The 20,372-nt window shown below is 41.8% G+C and overlaps 2 protein-coding genes across 4 annotated transcripts; one reads left to right on the top strand and one right to left on the bottom strand.

Annotated features, from left to right (window-relative positions):
• Positions 1–13,513, bottom strand: znf142 (zinc finger protein 142). The gene is made up of 9 exons (XM_028590938.1): positions 13,224–13,513; positions 13,088–13,114; positions 11,945–12,424; positions 11,220–11,447; positions 8,583–9,407; positions 7,522–7,699; positions 3,289–6,244; positions 1,555–1,660; positions 1–1,218 (listed from the first exon to the last, which is right to left on the bottom strand). The coding sequence occupies exons 2-9, from the start codon at positions 13,107–13,109 to the stop codon at positions 683–685; spliced, it is 5,331 nt and encodes a 1,776-aa protein (XP_028446739.1). The 5' UTR covers positions 13,110–13,114; positions 13,224–13,513; the 3' UTR covers positions 1–682.
• bcs1l (BCS1 ubiquinol-cytochrome c reductase complex chaperone) lies at positions 13,101–20,011 on the top strand. Of its 3 annotated transcripts, none has more exons than XM_028590941.1 (8): positions 13,101–13,712; positions 13,906–14,298; positions 14,853–14,992; positions 15,145–15,339; positions 16,427–16,490; positions 16,611–16,783; positions 17,854–17,971; positions 19,705–20,011. In XM_028590941.1, the coding sequence occupies exons 2-8, from the start codon at positions 13,979–13,981 to the stop codon at positions 19,952–19,954; spliced, it is 1,260 nt and encodes a 419-aa protein (XP_028446742.1). In that variant the 5' UTR covers positions 13,101–13,712; positions 13,906–13,978; the 3' UTR covers positions 19,955–20,011. The 3 variants fall into 3 exon arrangements, with proteins under 3 accessions (XP_028446742.1, XP_028446743.1, XP_028446741.1); XM_028590942.1 differs by having other exon boundaries at positions 13,101–13,721; XM_028590940.1 differs by having other exon boundaries at positions 13,101–13,740; positions 13,926–14,298.
• The last annotated feature ends 361 nt before the right edge of the window (positions 20,012–20,372 follow it).

Here is a 20,372-nt window from a genome sequence, read left to right as displayed (position 1 = left end):
TTTTTAACAAAAAAGTATTGAGATTTGCATGACCTTTGACGATCATTCAATTATTCATGGGGTATAAATGAGACTCAGACAAGTTTTAAAGAAGGCGCTTTGTTGTGGAAAACAGTCATAGGAATAGTACAGCACTACTGAAATGAAATGAATAATAATTACCACCCTAATTTTTTCTGCACTTAAGCTGAAAGGGCAAATTAGCTTGACTTGCACAGCCTGATGTATTTTTCACTCTTGTAGAGCAGTTAAGGAACTTTTTCATGAAGTTTTCATGTGATTTTGTGATTTCAGATGCTTCATCGGACTGAACCCCTCCAGTGGGACCAAGACGACAAAGATGGTGAGCCAAAAAAGTGGGAAAAACTTGTGGTTTACTTTTAAACACAGACCCCGATCTCCTGGGTGAAAGTCTTATATTTGTTTGACCCATCCACCGTCCCTTACGCACACATTTGGCGCTCTTAAACTTTGTAACTTTACTTCCTGCTTTGCTCCTGTCATACCTACTACGGCCGATATAGGGCGCTGTCACTACAAACAGAAACATAGGCCGTAATTGCTGCTTATACAAATGACCTATGTGGCCGTATTATCAGGGGAGGACCGTCTCCACTGTTCCTTTTGGCAATGATAGCCATCTACAATCTGAATTGCCCCCGGCATTTGTTGCACCCTCTCTTCAACGTTGTGTCTCATTGTCTTCCTCTCTTTGCGCAACCTCCTCAGCTACTTCCTGTACCTCGTTGGCCGTTCCTTCTTCCTCCTCCTCCTCAACTTCTGCTGCTGTCCCATCCAGTGTCCCCAGCAGGGCTTCCTTCAGGGTGAGGCTAACGGCTCCAGAGTCCCTCACCACCCCCTGCTCCACTGCCATCTCTGGATGGTGCCTCTGCAAATGCTTGACCACCTGGAACTTCTGTTTGGCTTTGTAGGAGCAGTGGCGGCAGCAGAAGGGTTGTTGCTTGGTGTGCGAGAGGTAGTGATGTCTGAGACCTGCCGGCCACCGGAAGGCCTTGTGGCACAAGCCGCACGTGTATGGCCGATCGTCACTATGCTGCCGCTGGTGGGTCTTCAGTATAAAAGTAGTCTTGAAGGCTTTGCCGCATTTCTCACAGACGTAAGGGCGCAGGTCGCAATGCTGCGTGTCCCGGTGGGAACGGAGAGCATCGGCTCTGTTAGTGCGGTAGTCACACTCCTCACAGGCATATGGCTTGTCCCCTGCAGAGGACAAATAACATGTTATGTCTCCCAGCAGTATAAATGACTCAACACTGAACCTGTAAACTATACTTACAAAACAAAATTCAGATGAGTGCTTGAAAAACTTTTGAAAACATTTGAAAATCATGAAAAAAAAATGTGCATGAAAAAGATATGTGTTGGAAATTTTGGGAAGTTTGGCTGAGCATTGATAAATATTTACATAAAAATCCTGCCTCTCATTGATTAACAACTGACGGAGGCAACGAGGCAAAAAACATTGTTCAAGTAGTTCCCAAATCTTTTAAAAGTGACCAAGTATTATACTCGTCCAGCTCTATGTCCTGCTGATACCTGTGTGCTTGGTCATGTGGTACTTCAGCTGAGTCGCCCACTTGCATTTGTAGCCGCACTCTGGACAAAGGTACTTCTTCTCTTCTTGGTGAACCCTCATGTGAAGCTTTGGTACAATTTATTATAAAACATAGAAAAAAAGATGGTATTATTTTCAATATGCTTTTGTTTTAGGAAATACAGTTAATGTCAAAATAGAGTATAGGGATTATAAATAACAGGTTCTCAAACCTATTACTCAATGGTCTTCATATGATTTTTATTCAAGGTCTGAGGTCCGGAACAATTAATAACATTTAATCACTTCGGACTTTTAAGCAGCATACATTCAAGTTAAGTACTGGATTTTACTGATCAACTTTTGAACTGGTACCGCTACCTGAAATTTGGTACTGGTACCCACTTTTATCTTTCGTTAGTAGCCTACTTTCTCCCTTATATCAAAAAAGTTTTTAGTTGTACAATAAGACCAAACCTATTTATCCTATTTACATTTTGATTTAGAACATTTTACACACCACACAATATTACCTCAAGTTATTGTATAATGTCTTGGAGCCAAACCCTTTAATAATAAAAGCTTTTAGTAAACATGATGACATTAACATGTTTTTGTGATATTCTATGTACTCCTGACAGTAGAATAAGCCATTATAAACCTATATAAAGGTGGCCCATTATTGAAGGCCCATTATTGTTATTTATTTTAAGAAGTTTGATTACATTATATTTTCGATTTGAATGCACAATTGTTTTTTAAATAACAAATAAATAATAATTCAATACATTACATCTATGTTATTTTGTCTTAGTTAGGAAAGTAATGTTTAGTTAGGAAGGTCTGGTGGCTTTAGTCTCTTCCACATGGTGGAAGGAAGGTATAAGCCCTGGCATCGGTATCGTGACTGAAAAAGTCGGATCGGTGCATCCCTAGTTAGAATCCTCTCCAGTGAAATACAGACACACTTTTACACTGTTTAGCTGTCAGCATTTTAACCGTGTTTACTCCAGCTGCTAGCTAACGGTAGGCTAACGTTACCTGCAGTGTTACCGTAACTAGCATCCCGTGCGGCGATGTTTCAGTTCCCTCTAACGTCCGTTTTCGGAGCATCAGAGAGAAGAGCAGGCATTTAAGCGGCATCTAAATAACGCACCGAAATCCGCGTTGCTATTTGGTCTGGTAGATAACGGTGGTTAAGGCACCGGTGCCGTATTAGCACTGTGTCTCGGACCCCCTCCCCAAAAAATAAAAACTCTTCGGATCTACACGATTCACGTGGATGACATTTTCCCAAGCGGCGATTTTCGCCAAAAAGCAACAAGTTTGCAGGGAAAATGTATGTGTACAAACGGCATGTTGTGGTTTTAAGGAGGTAATGTGCCAGACAATTTCTTGGCCGGGCACATCAACCCCATAAAAGATACAACTTGTTGATAAGACACTTTCTTTTTTTTTTTTACAGATTAAACAAACAAGACATAATGTGTTAATTAACAAGCTTTAGATGTGTTGGCAGGTGGATATTTTTTTTACCATTGGACAGAGCCAGGTTAGCGGTTTCCTCGTTTAGATTCTTTATGCTAAGCTAACTATGTCCTGGTTGTGGCTGCATAATGTGACGGACAGATAGGATAGCGGTATAAATCTTCTCTTTTTACACCAACATAAATAAACATTTTTGATAATTATCCCTTGATTATGGTTCTATCTTACAAACAACATGCTATAATTACCTTCAACCTAGACGGATCAGTGCATGTGTAGCTGCACTGCTCACAGCTGTAAGGCTTCTCTCCAGTGTGTATGCGAATGTGCCACGTGATCTTCTGCTTGTTCCGGGTTGAAAACTCACAGTCTGTGCATTTGTACAGACGCTTGCCTCCGTGTGATCGCAGGTGCTGCTCTAACACCAGCTGATGGCGACACGCAAACTGACAACAGCTGCACTTGAGAGGCTTGTCCTCGGGAGGTCCATCCTCGTGTTCGTTCAGAAGGTGTTGCGCTAATGTCTGCCGCATTTTGGAAGCAAAGGGGCACAGCTGACACGGATGTGCAGAGTGGGTTCTCTGATGAATCTCGAGGCTCTCCTTTGTCTTAAAAGACTCCTGGCAGGTGTTGCACTGTGCCTGAGGGTGCTTGATCTCTTGGTGGGTCTTGAGAGTGATCTCACTGCCACATGTGTAGTCACACTGCTTACATGAGAAACAGACCTGGAGCTGGTGCACACGTTTGCAGTGGTTTCTCAGTGCAACTTCGGAGCTAAACTGAGCATCGCAATGAGTGCAAGCGTGGTGCAACTCTCCCGTGTGGCATCGGAGATTGTGCCGTCTTATGTCGTCGAGCGTGTAGCCACTGAAGTCGCAGAATGAGCAGAAGTGTGGGGGCCGTTTGTCGTGGATGCGCATCTTGTGCTGACGCAATTTGGTTGCGGCACCAAAGGTCTTGTCGCACATATTGCAGCTGTGGCGACCAATTCCTGTGTGGAGAGACTCGTGCTCCTCGAGGCGATAACGCCTTGTGGTGCTGAAAGGACAATATCGACAACAGTGAGGTTGTGCACCTTTGTGTTTGAGTGCAACGTGTTGCTCCATGCATCGTTCTTGTTTACAGGTGAAAGCGCAATGCTGGCAATGCAAACGTTTAGCAAAAGCAACCTTTTTTTTGGTATGGGCACACAAGGTGTGATGGGTCAGAGACATTTTGGATTTGGCTACAAATGAACACATGGTGCATTGGACTTCATCTGGCTTCAAGCAGCCTCTCTTCTTATGGCTGTCTAATGCCCTTTTCTGATTGCACTGAAACACACAGCTTGGACAAGAAAAGATCTGATGTTTCTCAGGAACTTTCCCAGTTCTGTTGTACTTTTCCACCAAGTCCTCTTTTCCTTTGAGCGACTCGCTACCACTCTCATCCTCCACTTCTGGAGTGATCGCATTCTCTGTTTTCCTTGAGATTCTTCTGCAGGTTGAGAGGTGCCGCTCAACTGTTGCAAGTCTGACTGATGAAAAATTACACAGCTGGCATTTGAACTTCCCATCTTCTTTAGCATAAAGGGACTTCTGCAGTGGTACATTGCTCTGTTTGTTACTAGGAAATAATTGCTTTTTTGCAAGTTTAACTTTCAAATGCTTTTTTGCCTGAATTTTGCTTTGCTGCTGTCCTGATTCATTGGATGCAAAAGCATTATGAACAAAGCCTTTATGATTTGTTAAATGAGATGTACATACTCCATCTTCTTGCCGATTGAATTCCTGATTGTTTGAATCTGTGGAAATTGTATTTTGTGAAGAAAGAAGCTCTGCCTGATTGGAATTTGTTCCCTCATCCAGTTGTCTGGATCCTTCCCGAGCTACAGTAGAGTCTTCTGCTGTATTAGAAATTCCTACAAAAGTCCTTGTTTTTCGCGGAAGTGCTGGACACTTCTTTGAAAGGTGGCTATCAAGGCCTCGCCTCTGTTTGAACTGCGCGCCACAGGCCTGGCACTTGTGTCCCTTTATCCTGCCACGGCACAAAGCCTGGCAGTGGGACTTCAGAGTGGTCTCCTTGCTGGTTACATAACAGCACTTGTTGCAGCGGTAAATGTCTTTAGTTGGCACCACGAGCAACTTGACCCGTCCCTCCAACACCATGGCTTCTGCTTGGTCCTTGTCGTGCTTCTTCATAGCTTTCAGACGGATCTCAGATTCTAATAGCTGATTTTGTTCAGATGGAAAAGTGGAACTGATTGTTGCAACATCATTCTCCACCGCAGGCGTTTGAGTCTGACACTCCCTAGGTTCAACTGGTTGACTTATATTATTCAGAGGCTCACAGTTATCATCTACGTCACTTTGTTCACATTCTGCCTCTGTCACAGCCGCATTGTCGTTCTCTGATGAAGATGTGGAGAAGTCTGCCTTTTCTTGGGATATGTTTGAGGCAATACAATTTAAATTGGATGAGCTTGTAGTATCGTTTGCACAAATCTCCTCCTGATTATGCAACGAGGAGGTCTGATAGTCAGCGGTCGATAGTGCCGTTAAAACAAGAGTACAGTATTCCTCGGGACTGTTCGCAGATGGAGGACCGTCTGAAACTCCTTCATTAACAACCTCTTGAGAAGCAACATCAAAAACATCCACAGTAGCCACAGTTTGTGAACAAGCTACAAATCCTTTGCCAGCACTTTCAGGCAGATCAGATTGTTCTCTTTGAGAAGGTGGAGGTCCTTCAGAAGGGGATTGTTCAGACTGCTCTTGAGCTGTTGAGGGCTTATTGTAAAACTCCTGCAAGAACTGGGTTGAGTTCCTCTCCTTCTCCTTGGCAGCGTAGTTCTCTAGCCAAGCTTTATCCCCAGGTACGTAGCTGTGAGCTTTCCTCTTGTGCAGGAAGAGGCTGATGCTACTGAAAGAGGAATAGAAGCAGAGGGCACAGCGGAACTCTTTCAGCTTGGTGTGTTTGCAGTTCTCATGGTTTTGAAGGGCTTGTCTGTAGCAGGTAGTGTATGTGCAGTATTTGCACTTATAGACGGACGGCGGTTTCTCCTCTCCAGAGTGTTTGGCCATCATGTGATTGCGGAGTTCGTATTTGCGTTTGCAGGCATACGCACAGATCTCACACATGAGTGATTTGGCCTGATGTCGTAACTTGTGGCTATTCAGCTGGTCCATGCGGTGACAGCGGTAGGGGCACTGGTCACACTGATACCTAGGACAGGAAACAGGAAGTTCAGGCTTAACAACAATAACGTCTTTACAACACTGCACCCACTAACCACGTCATATTCAGAGCAGAGACTTAAAGCAACACTATGTAATTTTTCCCGATTCGGCAGGAATTCGGTTGGAAGCGGACTTGTCCATTACATTACATCATCCAGTTCATTTGATCTACAGATCCGCTACCCGATCATGCAAACTTGCATAATGTAATGTAATGGACAATTCCGCTTCCAACCTGTAGGGGGACCGAAGCGGGAAAAAGTTCTCTAGTGTTGCTTTAACTTCTGCACACTTGCTTTCAATCTAAGTATTACCACGTGATACTTCCAGCGACAAATGGACATAACTACTTAGAAAGCAGAAAAGTTGGATAGATTGCAGACAGGTATGTAGTCACTGCTTGTTGGTACTCTGTAATGTTTTGTCTTGCAATAAAAAAAGAGACCAAAAAGTACAATTTTTTCTTTTTCTTTTTTTCCAGAACATAAAGAAATGAGAGAACAAATACATTAACTTTATTTTCATATTACCTTTTTAAACATATCAAAATGGAAAACCCTGAGCCCTAACCCATTAGCAAAAATTGCCATCTATTGGTGACTTGACAAATCTGCTTTTGAAATGAAAACATCTTCAGTCGGCATACTTTGTTCGCTGTTAATTTAAAGTTAAATATAGCCTTAAAGTGCAGACTTATTTTTAGTCTGATTGATTAAGTATAGGCCTATATTATTTAACTTAATTATGTTAGTTCATACATGTCCCTGTTTTAATGTTTGTTTATTGATTTAACTTTAATAAGTGGCATTGTTCACATACTTTCCTGTGTACTTTGTATGTACCTGGAAGATAAAATTCAGGGTCAAATGATCCCTTGCTGAAACTGGAATATCTTCCTTAGGAACTTCCAATATTCTACAGCATGAATATAACTAAACACGGTGACACTCGAGGAAACTTCTATATTGCTAAAGTTGAGATTATAGAAGTGTCAGCGGCTCCATCGTACAGTGGATTTGCCTCTCTATAAATCTGTCCGCCATTGTTTTAGTCATTTGTTCAGGATATATACCGCTGCCCCTACTGCTTATGGGCTTAACTAACTGTTTGTGCGTCTTGTCAATACGCTCCAAAGGAACATAAGACATGCAGACTAGCTACCCTGTGTGTGAATGTATAGTAAAAGATGGTACTGTGTGCCGTGTGCAGTACCAAGATGAAAACATAACGAATGGTTGTATGAGAAATGGCTAAAGTATGTACCTGAGGTCTCCAGCGTGTTTCCTCATATGGACGTTCAGATAGTGTTTCCATTTAGTGACGTATCCACATTCAGCGCACATAAAGTTCTTGTCGTCGGAGTGAGTGAGCATATGTTTGGAGAGGTAGGACTCATCTCGGCACCTGAAGTCACACAGGCTACACTTGTGGGGCTTCTCACCTATTACGGGGGGAAAAGAATAAATCAGGGGATGTCGTGCAAAATGTAGTAGCGCTTTACAGGAGCTACCCAAACAACACACGTGAAAAACTGACAAAACTGATGATACCGATGATAAAACCATTAGAATATCAAAAACAGCGAAATTCAGTGATCTGGTTAATTTTTTAAACGGCACTATTAATGTATAAAGCAATGAACAGCGTACTCCCTGGCAATATTCAAAAAAATTGTTTTTTTAATAGAGATGGGGGATATAATTTCAGGGGGGAGTCCATTTGAAAACATCTTGGTGTCCGTACAACATTCAAAGCTTTTTGTATTTGTATATGTTGGGTGAAACTGTGGAACGGATTGAGCTCCACAAGCATGACCCAGTTCAAAAAGCAATACAAAAATATGGTTTTCACAAGTGACAGGGAGGAGGAAGGTGTTCTCACAGATTTGTTTATTTACATTAGCCTATTTATTTTCTATGGTGAATATATTTATACCTATGTAAATATGTGAGTTTTCTTTTTTGTAGTGTGTAAGCATATTACAGTACATATGTAGGAAATTGTAAAGAATGTGTTAAAGATATGTGATATAATTATGAAGCCATTCATGATGTTTATTATTATATAGTAGTGGAAAAGGGGTAGGATTAAATAAACTTCTGCTTCTTCCTATTCCTTTTCATTTTTGGACATGTTAAATTAATATTGTGTTTTTGTTTTGTTTCTTTTCTTTTAGCTTTTATTGTATTATTTTTAACATGTTCGAAATAAAGCCTTCATTCATTCATTCATTCATTCAACATTTGTTGTTCATGTTGCGAACTGTATTTTGTAAAAAAAAAAATGAAATATAAAAAACTGTTAATAAAGCATTCCCTCCTCACCACTGTGGATCAGCATGTGTCGTTTCAAGCCCCGTTTATGTGAGGTCACGTAGCTGCACTGAGCGCAGCGATGGATCTTCTCGTTGGCGTGCAAATGTCCAATGTGCTGCTCGAACTCCACAGGGTTGAATGTGACGAAGGAGCAAAAGTCACAGCGGAGCTTGTCGTTCCCCGGGTGACCGTGCCGCTGGTGCTGGAGGAAGACACTCTTATTGGAGCAAGAGAAATCACACTGCGAGCAGTGGTAGGCCAGGTGGGACGGATAATGAGCCTTCATGTCCGTCTCGCTCTGGAAGACGGCGCCGCAGGCGTGATGACGACACTCTACAGCCCTGACCCCGTGGACATCGGCGGTGTGTCGGAGAAGTTCTTTTTGCGAAGAACAGTGGAAAGAACAGGCGTGGTGGAAGCAGGCCGCCGGCTTGCTGTCCGACAGGATGATGTGCGTCTTCATGTGGGCCTTGAGCGACCTGCTCTGGCGAAAGCTTTGACCGCAGGTGGGGCAGGGATAGCTGTGACCGTTTACAGCATCTTCTGCCTCATCGGCATGCACGCTGGCAAGGTGGCGGCGGATTGCGTTACGCTCCACGGCGGAATATTCACACAGGTGGCAGTGGTGAACCTTTTCCCCTGCCTCGCGGAGTCTGTGTATGCGCAGCTTGCTCTTGCTGGTGAAGTAACGCTTGCAGGTGGGACACTGGAGGCTCGGGTCAGGGAAATGTAAATGCAGGTGCTCCTGCAGGTGGGAGCGCATCTTGAAGCAGCGCCGACACTTGGGGCAGGTGTGGGTGCGATAGGTGTCCTCCGATCCCTCTGCAAGGTACTCTGATGGACAAGAACATATGGAATTCCTTTTGAACATAGTGACAATGTTTGTCATAAAAGTAAGCATATTTTCCAGTGACACATTTCCGTGCTTGAGCTATGTTACTGGTCAACAATAGTATTTTAAAGGGGACCTTTACCAACTACATTAAGGATTCCAAAATGTTATTTCCATGGCCTAGGAAAGTTCAATCAATATTTGTGAACGAGCTACTCTCTCTCTCTCTCTCTCTCTCTCTCTCTCTCTCTCTCTCTCTCTCTCTCTCTCTCTCTCTCTCTCAAAGCCAAAAACCAGGTCTCAAACTTGTATGTCACTTGTATCAGTGTCATCTAATAACATATTTCCCAATTCATTGTCTATGGAGCTGTTCATTTATACCTGATGACATCACAAATTGGAGTTTTAGCACTCTAGATTTGGGATTTGGGAGAGAGCTTTTCAAGGTAAGTAATATTGTTGGACTGTCTTTGGCCATAGGAATAACTTGTATACATTTTGAAAATGGGCGTAGTTCCCCTTTAAGCTGCTAACACTGCTACCCCCAACCCCATTTCATTTCCTCAAGGGCAATTTTGGTATTTAACTTTCTAATGCAACATCATTGTCTCCTTAGTTTGTGATTATTTTAGTCTCAACAAAACATTTGGGGCCACTTGCGGGGACGTGGAAACAACATATGAACACATCGTTGACACATTATCGACTTTTAAGTTGATATGGCAAACCTGTGAGCAAACCGTTCCTTATTTACACATCCAGCAGTTCTGCAGCAACATTGGAATTAATTTGGGAGTCTGGCTCTTCAGCTGCTAAATGCTCCACTATGTTCAGCTCGTCGCTTACTGTGTCTGTCTGCTGTTTGGCGCAGAGCAGGTAGTGTACCGTGGCTTTTTCTCAGTGGCTTTGTCTAGATGTGTGTTTCGGTACATACATATTTTATGTGTTTACTTTGTTGCGGGATGAGTGAGCAACCTTTGGAGAGTCTTGTATGAGTGAATGTCTTGTTTGTATGAGTTATGTGTTATATATTTCTGCACTTGCCATTATTGTAAAGTAAGTTGTTGTTTTTTTTCTGTTTGACTGCCGCTGTAAGGTCAATGTCAATTTCTGTACCTGGACTCGAGGACCCCCTCGAAAACGAGATGGTTCATCTCAAGGGGTTATTCCTCTTCAATAAATAAATGTCAATATAAAACATCTGCCTGCTGCGGCCGTAACAATTCTATGAGAACGGTGAGAGTGAACCAAACAGTAAAGTTGTGGGTCTGAGAGCTAAACAACGAGCTGAAACTCACTATAAAGCTCTGTAACGCCGAGGGAAGCTGCAGATTCAGGTGATAATTCTCTGTAGCTTCATTACTACAAAGGGATGACCCCTTTCGCATTGTTTTCACATCGTCATTTAATACATTGATAAATGTACCGATTTTAGCTGCTTTACACAGATATGCTATAGATACTATATGGCCAGAAGCATGTGGACATTTCCCTCTAAATTAATAAAAGTGGCTTTAGTTGCCACAACCACATCCATTACTAAAAGGTGAATTAGATCGAGCCATGCAATCTCCATTGGCAATTAGTTCATTTCATTTCTGTCCTGCTAAATATTCCCTTGCAACCGTAACAACACTGTCATTGGACTTTGTGGTCTGGAGCAATCAATCCTGTTTTACTAATTTGCAGCCTGGCGGATCCCTGTAACTTTTCAGGTTTTTGTCACCTCTCTGTGCTTTATTATTTTATATACGTAACTTTGACTACTGAAACTAATCACTATAACATACCAAGCGGAGGTTTGGTGTACATACCTTTGGATGGCAGTGGTGCAGCATCCACTGCTGAAGGTTTGTCTCTTTCCACTGCCTTTCTCACTCTTTTAATATTGTGCCTTTGTCTCTCCGGCTGCTCCTCATTCCCGTCTTCAGGTAATGATGATGCATCAGCTGGGCTGGATTTCAGTTTTCTTTTTGGCCTGCCGGACACCTGAGGCTGGTGGCTTCCATTAGTGCATACAGTTGTGGCTGCAGTCTGGTTCCCTATGAACAGATGTGCCAAAATGTTTATGTACGAATCTACTTCTCGGCAACAGAGCAGTAAGCAGCGAGGGCTGCAACTAACCATTATTTTCCATTGTCGCTTCTTATATTAGTTGTTTGGTCTATAAAAAAAATTAAATGTTGATCAGTGTTTTCCAAAGCCCAAGATGACGTCTTGACATGTCTCGTTTTGTCCACAACTCAAAGATATTCACTTTACTGTCAAAGAGGAGACAAGAACTAGAAAATATTCATATTTAAGAAACTGGAATCAGACTTTTTTTTTAAACTTTCTTTCATAAAAAAATTACTTAATCCGATTAATTGTTTATCAAAATAGTTGCCGATTAATTTAATAGTTATAACTAATTGCTTAATCTATGCAGCGTTATATGCAGCTATGGCCAACAAAATCATACCTGTGCTCTTTTTGAAAACCATGCACAGGTTTCTGCATCTGTATAACATAGCACCAACTACTTGCAGTGTCTTTTTACCTTGAGCGTGAGGTGGAAGATGGTTGTGCTCCAAGATGTGGACGCTCAGGTCTTTTACAGTTTGAGTGACAAACTGACACTGAAAGCAACCGAAGGGCATGTGGCCCAGCAAGTGTCTCTCCATCTCTCCCTGTGTGAGGAATGACACTCTGCAGGACTGGAGGGTGCAAGGAATGAGAGTGAGACAGTGCATGGACATCAAGTGGGATTGATATGCCTGACGGTCTGTGCTGCTGAACTGGCAGCCTTCCTCAGTGCAGGGGAATGGGCCTTCACGCTCATGTCCATTATGGAGGATTTTGAAGTGGCGTTTCAGGACACCTGGCTTGGAAAAAACCTCACTGCATTGAGAACATTTGTAGTTCCCCAACTGTTTTTTATTGGATGGAGTGGTCAGCCTTTCTGAACAGGGGTGTGTCTGTTCAGACAAACTCTGTCCAGATTTTTCACATCCATGAGGTTCTACAGTCTCCATTGTGTCTGGAAAAAAATAGCACAGCACTTAGTTACAATTTGATAGATTTAAAAATAGCATGGAAAACATTTGTAACTCGTGTTTTGTATCAATTTAATATAATTCTGAGTGCATGTAATACAATAAACAGTACACACTATTCACAGGTGTTAGCTGTTAATGGGTTGTTAGAGCTATCACCAATTTTAGCGCCACAAACAATAGAGTAAAAACACAACAGTTCTGTGTGGATTGTAAATGCATTGTACCCATATTATATTGGCTTGCAATAATACATAGACTACTCATAACACAATCACCATCAGGTACAAAATTACATCTTATAGCCAGGGATTAAATTGGGATTCATGCAGAAGATTAATTTGAGTGGTTGGGGATGGGAGGGATGATTTCCACAAACCACACTGTTGAGTTTTCATAGGGAGTTTTTTCTTCAGTAGAAATCCAATGAAAACAATTCATGGTTAACCAAACACTGACATTTACGTAAAAAAAAAACATCTTTGCACTGGAGCAACAGTGTCTATAGTAATTTATAGGCTTAGTACAATAAATTGTGTTTTCAATATTAGGGCTACTGTAAATTTCCACTGCATGGCACGACTGTTAATTTGTCTTTACAAGGTGATTATTGACATGCTTGCAGTACAAACAGAATGTCAACCTACTGCCTGGGTTTCCGCGGCGCATTCTATCTGAAAAACAGAACAACAACCATTATCAGTTTGTCAACATCCAGCTAGTAAAATCACTGCGCGTTAGGTAGGAGGCTGTATTTAGCTTAGTAGTCAAAGTGTCACTTACTTTTAATGACAATATAACCTGGTATCAATACGCTAATAACATCGCTGTTAACGTTAGCCAACGCTAACGTTAGCTAGCTTCTTGTGTTTTGGGTCGCACTCGTAAACTGTTCAAGTCTTAGTTCCTGCTAGCAATTAAATTCGCCGTTGCGGTCCGTACAGTCTACAGTAAAATGCACGAACTATGTTATCCAACAACATATTTATCTAAGTTATTTGTCATCTTTGCATGCGAGCATAATTATGCTAAGATAACACTAACAGAGAAGAGGAACAAATGTTTGAGGGCAGGCGAACAGTCGGAACGATATTTGTCAAACACAGGAAGTGTAGTAGAGGTCGCTGCATGATAATAACGCACTATTGCAACACATCCATACATTGCACGCATGAGTATTTTAGTTGGTTGAACAGTGCTGTTTAGAAAGAAACGGTGGACACTGGAACCGATAGCCTCCCAAGACAGCGGCATGAGATGGAGACATTGAAGGCAAGTCAGGTGGATATTAGCTCAATATTTACCCCGTCCGGATGTATCATTAGAAAATAGCATTAACTGTTATTATTACATTTTAAGATTCCCTGCTTGGCAGCAAGTCTTCAGCTACTGACACATATACTAACATTATATCGGACAGTCTGGACTGTCACACAGTTCAAATGAGTTTGCACTTTGTCTGTAGGTCTTTGCTCCTGCAAAGTGTTCCAACTAGCTATATAGTGTGATTCCACTGGGGGTGTGCAGATACCGGCAACATGCCCCTGTCAGACTTTCTGGACGGCCTGAAGGACAACCCATACTTCGGGGCTGGCTTTGGACTGGTTGGGGTTGGGACAGCGTTGGCCGTGGCCAGGAAAGGTGCCCAGGTGGGAATGATCTTCTTCCGCAGGAACTACATGATCACTCTGGAAGTCCCCAGCAGGGATAAGAGCTACCACTGGCTGCTGAGCTGGATCACCAAACACGCCAAGCACACCCAGCACCTGAGCGTGGAGACCTCCTACCTGGCACATGAGAGTGGACGGGTTCAGACACAGTTTGACTTCCACCCAAGCCCTGGGAACCATATCATCTGGTCAGTAAATAAATATAGTCATTTTAAATCTACTTCAGCATTGTACATAGGGCTGGGTATCGTATACCGGTACTGATACCAATACCATGACTTCAATACTGGTTCCTAAGCGATATACCAATTTTATGAAGAAAAAAAAGAAATTACAACATTGCACAAATCTTTGTATTTATTTTCAGCTCCTACTATATATCAGCTCTGGACTCTGTGTAACGTCGAGTTTTTCCTGCGTGTCTCTATGACGTGTAACGTTAGACAGCCAATTACAAACATTATTAGATCTTGGTAGAAGCATGCTGTGTTCTTATTGGCTCTCTGACACTGATGAAATTTACTCCTTAGGGATTGAAATTTGGTATTGAATGAGGAAGCATTTTTCAATACTTTAGAAGCTATTCTGTTGGTGCCTAAAAAGTATTGAATCTGTTAGCCCTACTAATACAATTAACAAACTGATAACCCCCCATCAGGTTGAAGATGTATGTCATACAAATACAGAGATGATACCTACATGTATTACTCTGCTTGACAAATACTATTCTCTCTGTCTGCAGGTACGGGAGGCGGTGGATCAGGGTGGAGAGGACCAGAGAGAAGCAAATGGTGGATCTGCACACTGGAACCCCGTGGGAGTCTGTCACCTTCACTGCTTTAGGCAGAGACAGACAGATTTTCTTTAATATCTTACAAGAAGGTAAAGGTTTACAAAGGTCTGCAATATACCTGACACACACACACACACACACACCTCACAGAGGCTTGCTATATGAGAGCTGTAATACACTCGACTTGTGTTGCATTTACCATTTCAGGCCATTCAGTGCAGTTGTCAATCTTGTTTTGCAGCCAGAGAATTGGCCCTAAAGCAGGAAGAGGGACGGACAGTGATGTACACAGCCATGGGTGCTGAGTGGAGGCCCTTTGGGTTTCCACGGCGACGCAGACCTCTCAGCTCTGTGGTCCTGGAGGGGGGCGTTGCTGAAAGGATCGTAGATGATGTGAAGGAGTTCATCGGAAACCCCAAGTGGTACACAGACAGAGGTAGAATGTTATAGGAATTTATTCTAAAATGTGACCGATGATTGGTCTGGCCATAAAAAGGCCAGACTTAATCTGACTTCCAATTCTATGGTCACTACACTCTGAATAGTGTTCGTTTACTGGTAGATCAGAGAAATAAGACTCAGGATTCAAAATAAGACTCAAGATTCGTCCAGTTAAAATTATTAACAAGCTTTAGTGAAGAATGATGTTGCAATCTACAATTACGTGTACACGGATCAGATACAATACAGGTTTATCTTTCACCTACTAACAGACAAAGATTCCCCCCGCATTTGATCCCGCTAAGTTAAAATACTGTCTTATTTATTCAATTCTATCCGTCCCTGGTGGTGCTGTCATCAGTTTGGATCCAGTCCAGATCTTCTGGCTCCAGCCGGTTCCTAGCGATATGTAACACACTGCATGGAAGTGCATCGGCCTTTCCCATTCTCAGGTCAAAAGAGAAAGGTCGCTATTGTGGGATTTGAACACCTGTGTGTTTCTAATCTTCTGAGTTTCATGAGAGCCGAGGCCACTTCCATACTCTGCGTCACAAATCCCGTGCTTGCAAAACATTGCTCCATTGTTGCCTCGGTTTCCCCCCGATCAGAGAAGACCTTTTTTCAGGCAATATCTCACACTACCTTTATAATGTCTAATCACTTTAAAACCAGATGGCCTCTCATAACCCAGAGACGTGGAGGCAAGGTCAGCTTCATGAACTCTAAAACCTCTTTTTAACAAAATGTATTCTAACAATGTCTAGCTCAAACTCATTCATTCAGTGCATATGGAAGTCATGTTTTCGACATGCACTTGAATGCATCAACTCATCAGAATTTTCAAAGCACTTTCTGCTTGTCACAATTACTCAATAGCACACCTTTTTAAAATCAACAACAACATAATAATTATATAATTATTATAATAAAACGTACGATATTTGTAGTTGAAACTAAAACATGCAAATCAATGGGAATGTTCCCTAATAGATTTTTTTGTTCTTATTAAAAAAATGTGGTCAGAATTTCAGTTAGTCTGTGTTCCGTACGACCATGTTGATATTTGTTATTTGTCGATGCAGGCATCCCCTACAGAAGAGGATACCTGCTGTACGGCCCCCCAGGGTGTGGAAAAAGCAGCTTTATGTGAGTGCGCTTTGGTTTTGAATTCTCACCCTTCCTGTTTAAAGTCTGATTGAAAGACAGGCTGTATGTCAGATACTTGGGTGAATTTGACCTACATCTTTGTGGCTCATTATATTCCAGCACGGCACTGGCAGGCGAGCTGGGCTACAGCATCTGTCTGATGAGTCTGAGTGACCGCAGCCTTTCAGACGACCGTCTGAACCACCTCCTGAGCGTGGCACCGCAGCAAAGCATCATACTGCTGGAGGACGTAGATGCAGCCTTCGTCAGCCGAGACCTGACTCCCACAGAGAGTGAGTAGCAGGGAAGGACCAGTGGTTTAAGATTTTGTTTTGTTGTTGTCCAATAAAAAAATAACGTTAACATAAAGAAAAAGTTGAACTTTAAAATTGGGCTGTTACTTGCTTTTACTACAGAGAGGCGAAGTCCCTCCCCTCCCAGTGGACCATCATGGGACCTTATTTTTGTAAAGAAATATGTATGGTAGTGAATGGCGAGAGACAAATAATTCTTTTTTGTCCAGTTTGAATTACACATATTAGGAATCAACTGATACTGGTTTTTCCTAGCCAATACTTATTATTATTATTATTATTATTATTATTATTAGTAGTAGTAGTAGTAGTAGTAGTAGTAGTAGTAGTAGTAGTAGTAAATGAAACTAATATTTGAAACCGATATGCATTTACAGTGAAAATCAAAATCTTTAAATCAAAATTAAGGTTTTGGAATGTTACAAACTCCAACACAACACTTGGTTTAAATGCTTTAAGCAATTGTTTAATAGATTAGAAATTTTCAACATACTACCAGTAAAAGATAGTATTGTGGGGGGGGGACATGAAGTCAGACTCAGTGGTGAGTGAAACTGTAGCAGAGGGACAGACAGAGCTGTAGCGCACTTTTTATCGGTTATAGGGCAAATAAAACTCAGACACAGATAATCTGCAAATTGCCAAAAACGGCCCGCTAATCGGTCTATCCCTAATACATATGATGTTTGTCTGTTTAAAAGATAATTTTGCAACTGAATAAAGTCTCAGTTTGTAGGTTTTTTAGCAGTACCACTTAGTTTAGTTTGAACTGCTCAGTGAACTACATGTCACAATTTACGTCACATTGCTCGCTCGCTAGCTAGCTTAGCTCTGTCCCACAACACATGTAACGCTTACCTGATAGTTTTATCCAGCATCTTTTTATCAGCCCGTAATGGTCCACCACAAGTGGAGGGACTTTGCCTCTCTATATCAATATGATTAGAAATGACATGTTTGCTCCACTATTTACATTACCTTGAGACTCTTTTGTGTGTCATTCTCTTTTGAGGGTAACTTTCAAACCCCTTCTGTCTTTGCCTCCCCAGACCCTCTGGCCTACCAGGGAATGGGAAGACTGACCTTCAGCGGCCTGCTTAATTCTCTGGATGGAGTGGCTTCATCTGAGGCCAGGATAGTTTTTATGACCACCAACTTCATTGACAGGTACTGTTGGAAGCAAATTTGTAAACACAGTGCTTATGAAATGTGTTATTGTCAATGCACAGGCCAGTAGCCAGCCTAGTGGAAGGGGTGACCTTCTTGCGGCTTTCCCCTCATTTTGTATTCAATTATTTGTTTTAAATGCTTAATTTTCGTGACCTTTTTTTATGCACTAATTTGTGCTGGATTGGTTTGTCTGCTGGTATCTTAACGAGTACGCTTTTTGATGCACCGAAAATATTTACTACAAGGTTGTCAAATTGCTTACCAAGATCATGTACCACCTTCTGTAGTCAAAATGCACGCACACCTCAAACATTTTGCCATGAGTGCATAAATTTGGTTGTTACATGTCACGGGCCAGTTAACACATTCCCATAAGTGGTGCTTTTAACAAGATTAGGGCTTCGGTTTGGTTTAGATCACTTTTATTTGAGGGGAATTCAAATTCAGTCATTATTTTAAAAGATACTTGTTTATTACAACAACAAATAAACTAGTTTGAAAAAAAAAATAACTGACTTAAACAATGGACCTTTTGGCATTAGGGGACGGGGGCACGGGGCCTTTCGAACCACCTGAACCCCCCCCCAGTCTTCATCCCTGATGCAAAACACAAAACAGGAAAACATCCTTGACACTAATACAAATGAATAGCAAAAATGTAATCCAAATGCATGTATACCCTGTTTTTTTATTTTATGTCGCTGATTTTAGTGCCCGCGATGTTAAGATCAAGACATCCAAAACAAAGCTGCTCCAATCATATACACCTTTTGTAAGTGATATAACGGTATAAACAAAGTCTGTATTTTACTTGAATTTATTAACATTATCTCCCACATATGATGTCAAGGCTCTGTCCAAACTTTCATTTATATTTGGCAACGCAGCCAATACAACCCCGAATCACAGAGATGCCGATTTGCACGTGTCTAATGTTATCACACAACCTCAGTGTTTGGCGAAATATGGTAGGTCATTTGCAATGGAATTTTTCCTTGACAAATTACAGACAAGGCAGATTTGCGTGAAATTTAAAATGTATAACTAAATGCAAAACAAACACTTATATTTGTATCTTACCGTTCAATTAGATGAATATGTGGAATGCAAAAGATTCACTCGTGATTAACCACAGAGGACAATCAACCTACTGCAGTTCCCCTCAGTCTATTCTGGGACCTTGTTTTGGTTTGCCAGCCTACAAACTCGGCCCTCATGAACCCTGTCCCAACCACAGCAGCTTTTCTTTTAAGTGGAAACACTCTGATAAATCCAATGTATGCTGAAGTGACCTATACCGTATGTTTCTCAGGAGTTTATGGAGACCAAACAGAGACAAAATATTGGACTTATGTAAATACTTTTGCTACTGTGTGCCTGCTGGATTTACAAAAAAAACAACAGTTAGCTAACACATTTGCCATAACAACTTTATAAGGTGATAATATGTCGATGTTGTGTTTTTGGCTTTTTATGCTGCCCCTTTGTGGCTAAAAATATCAAGTAATGCAGCTTTGAAATACTTAAACTAATTTTAAAGTACTATAAACTATAGTAAAAACTATAATAATAACCCAATTCCATTTATAATCTTTTTTAAATAGACACTACAACCTATGTTATGGCTACCTAAATTTGTTCTCTGACATTTCACATGTGAGTTTTACAAACATTTTGGAGCATTTTCAGTGACATTAACTGCCAGTCCCGCTTGTAATCTGTGCACACAGGTTGGACGCGGCGCTGATCCGACCCGGCCGTGTGGATCTGAAGCAGTACATTGGGAATTGCACGCACTGGCAGCTTACACAGATGTTCCGGCGGTTCTACCCAGACGAGCCTGCCTCTGAGGGCGAGCGGTTCGCAGAGCGTGCGTTGGCCGTCCACTCGGAGATCAGCGCTGCCCAGGTGCAAGGACACTTTCTGCTGCACAAAATGGACCCCGCAGGATCTATAGACAATGTTGCCCAATTAATATAACGGCAGGACTGCAAGGTAGTTTGGAAACTGATTACTTAATAAAGAGACATTTTTTTTAACACTTCCAGTTGGAGTTACGGTATTATTAGGACAGATGTGCATTGATGCCATGGACTGGATATGCAGTATATGATTGATACCAAATAAATACATGTAAAAAAAATACCCATCTACTATTATGGAGTGCCCTTGAGCAAGGGACTGAAGCCCTACAGTAGCTGGAGCTGCTCAACGGGCAACAGTGAAGCAGGGTTCCCCCCCAGTGTATTGCAAGCATGGTGGCCCACCAGGCCTAAGCTACTGGGAAAAAAACATTTTAATGTATTTTTAAGAGGTTTTTTAAACTAGTTACAGTGGGGTGGCTCGGTTGGAAACTTAGACATAGTCATATTTTCAAATCTCCAGTTAGCTTTTAGCA

The sequence above is a fragment of the Perca flavescens genome, chromosome 11 (assembly GCF_004354835.1).
Source record: "Perca flavescens isolate YP-PL-M2 chromosome 11, PFLA_1.0, whole genome shotgun sequence".
Lineage (NCBI taxonomy): Eukaryota > Metazoa > Chordata > Actinopteri > Perciformes > Percidae > Perca > Perca flavescens.
The sequence above is the reverse complement of the archived record's forward strand: the minus strand, read 5'-3'. Positions and strand labels throughout refer to the sequence as shown.

Bases quoted from the DNA above. Each gene is read 5' to 3' on its own strand.
- bcs1l (XM_028590941.1), top strand. From the start codon at position 13,979: ATGCCCCTGTCAGACTTTCTGGACGGCCTGAAGGACAACCCATACTTC. The intron at 16,784-17,853 runs GTGAGTAGCAGG...TTGCCTCCCCAG, and splicing joins AGACCTGACTCCCACAGAGA to ACCCTCTGGCCTACCAGGGA. The intron at 17,972-19,704 runs GTACTGTTGGAA...CTGTGCACACAG, and splicing joins ACCACCAACTTCATTGACAG to GTTGGACGCGGCGCTGATCC.
- znf142 (XM_028590938.1), bottom strand. From the start codon at position 13,109: ATGCGCCGCGGAAACCCAGGCA. The intron at 9,408-11,219 runs GTATGTACACCA...CTTGTCCATCAG, and splicing joins TGCACCACTGCCATCCAAAG to AGTACCTTGCAGAGGGATCG. The intron at 7,700-8,582 runs GTGAGGAGGGAA...CCCCCGTAATAG, and splicing joins ACACATGCTGATCCACAGTG to GTGAGAAGCCCCACAAGTGT.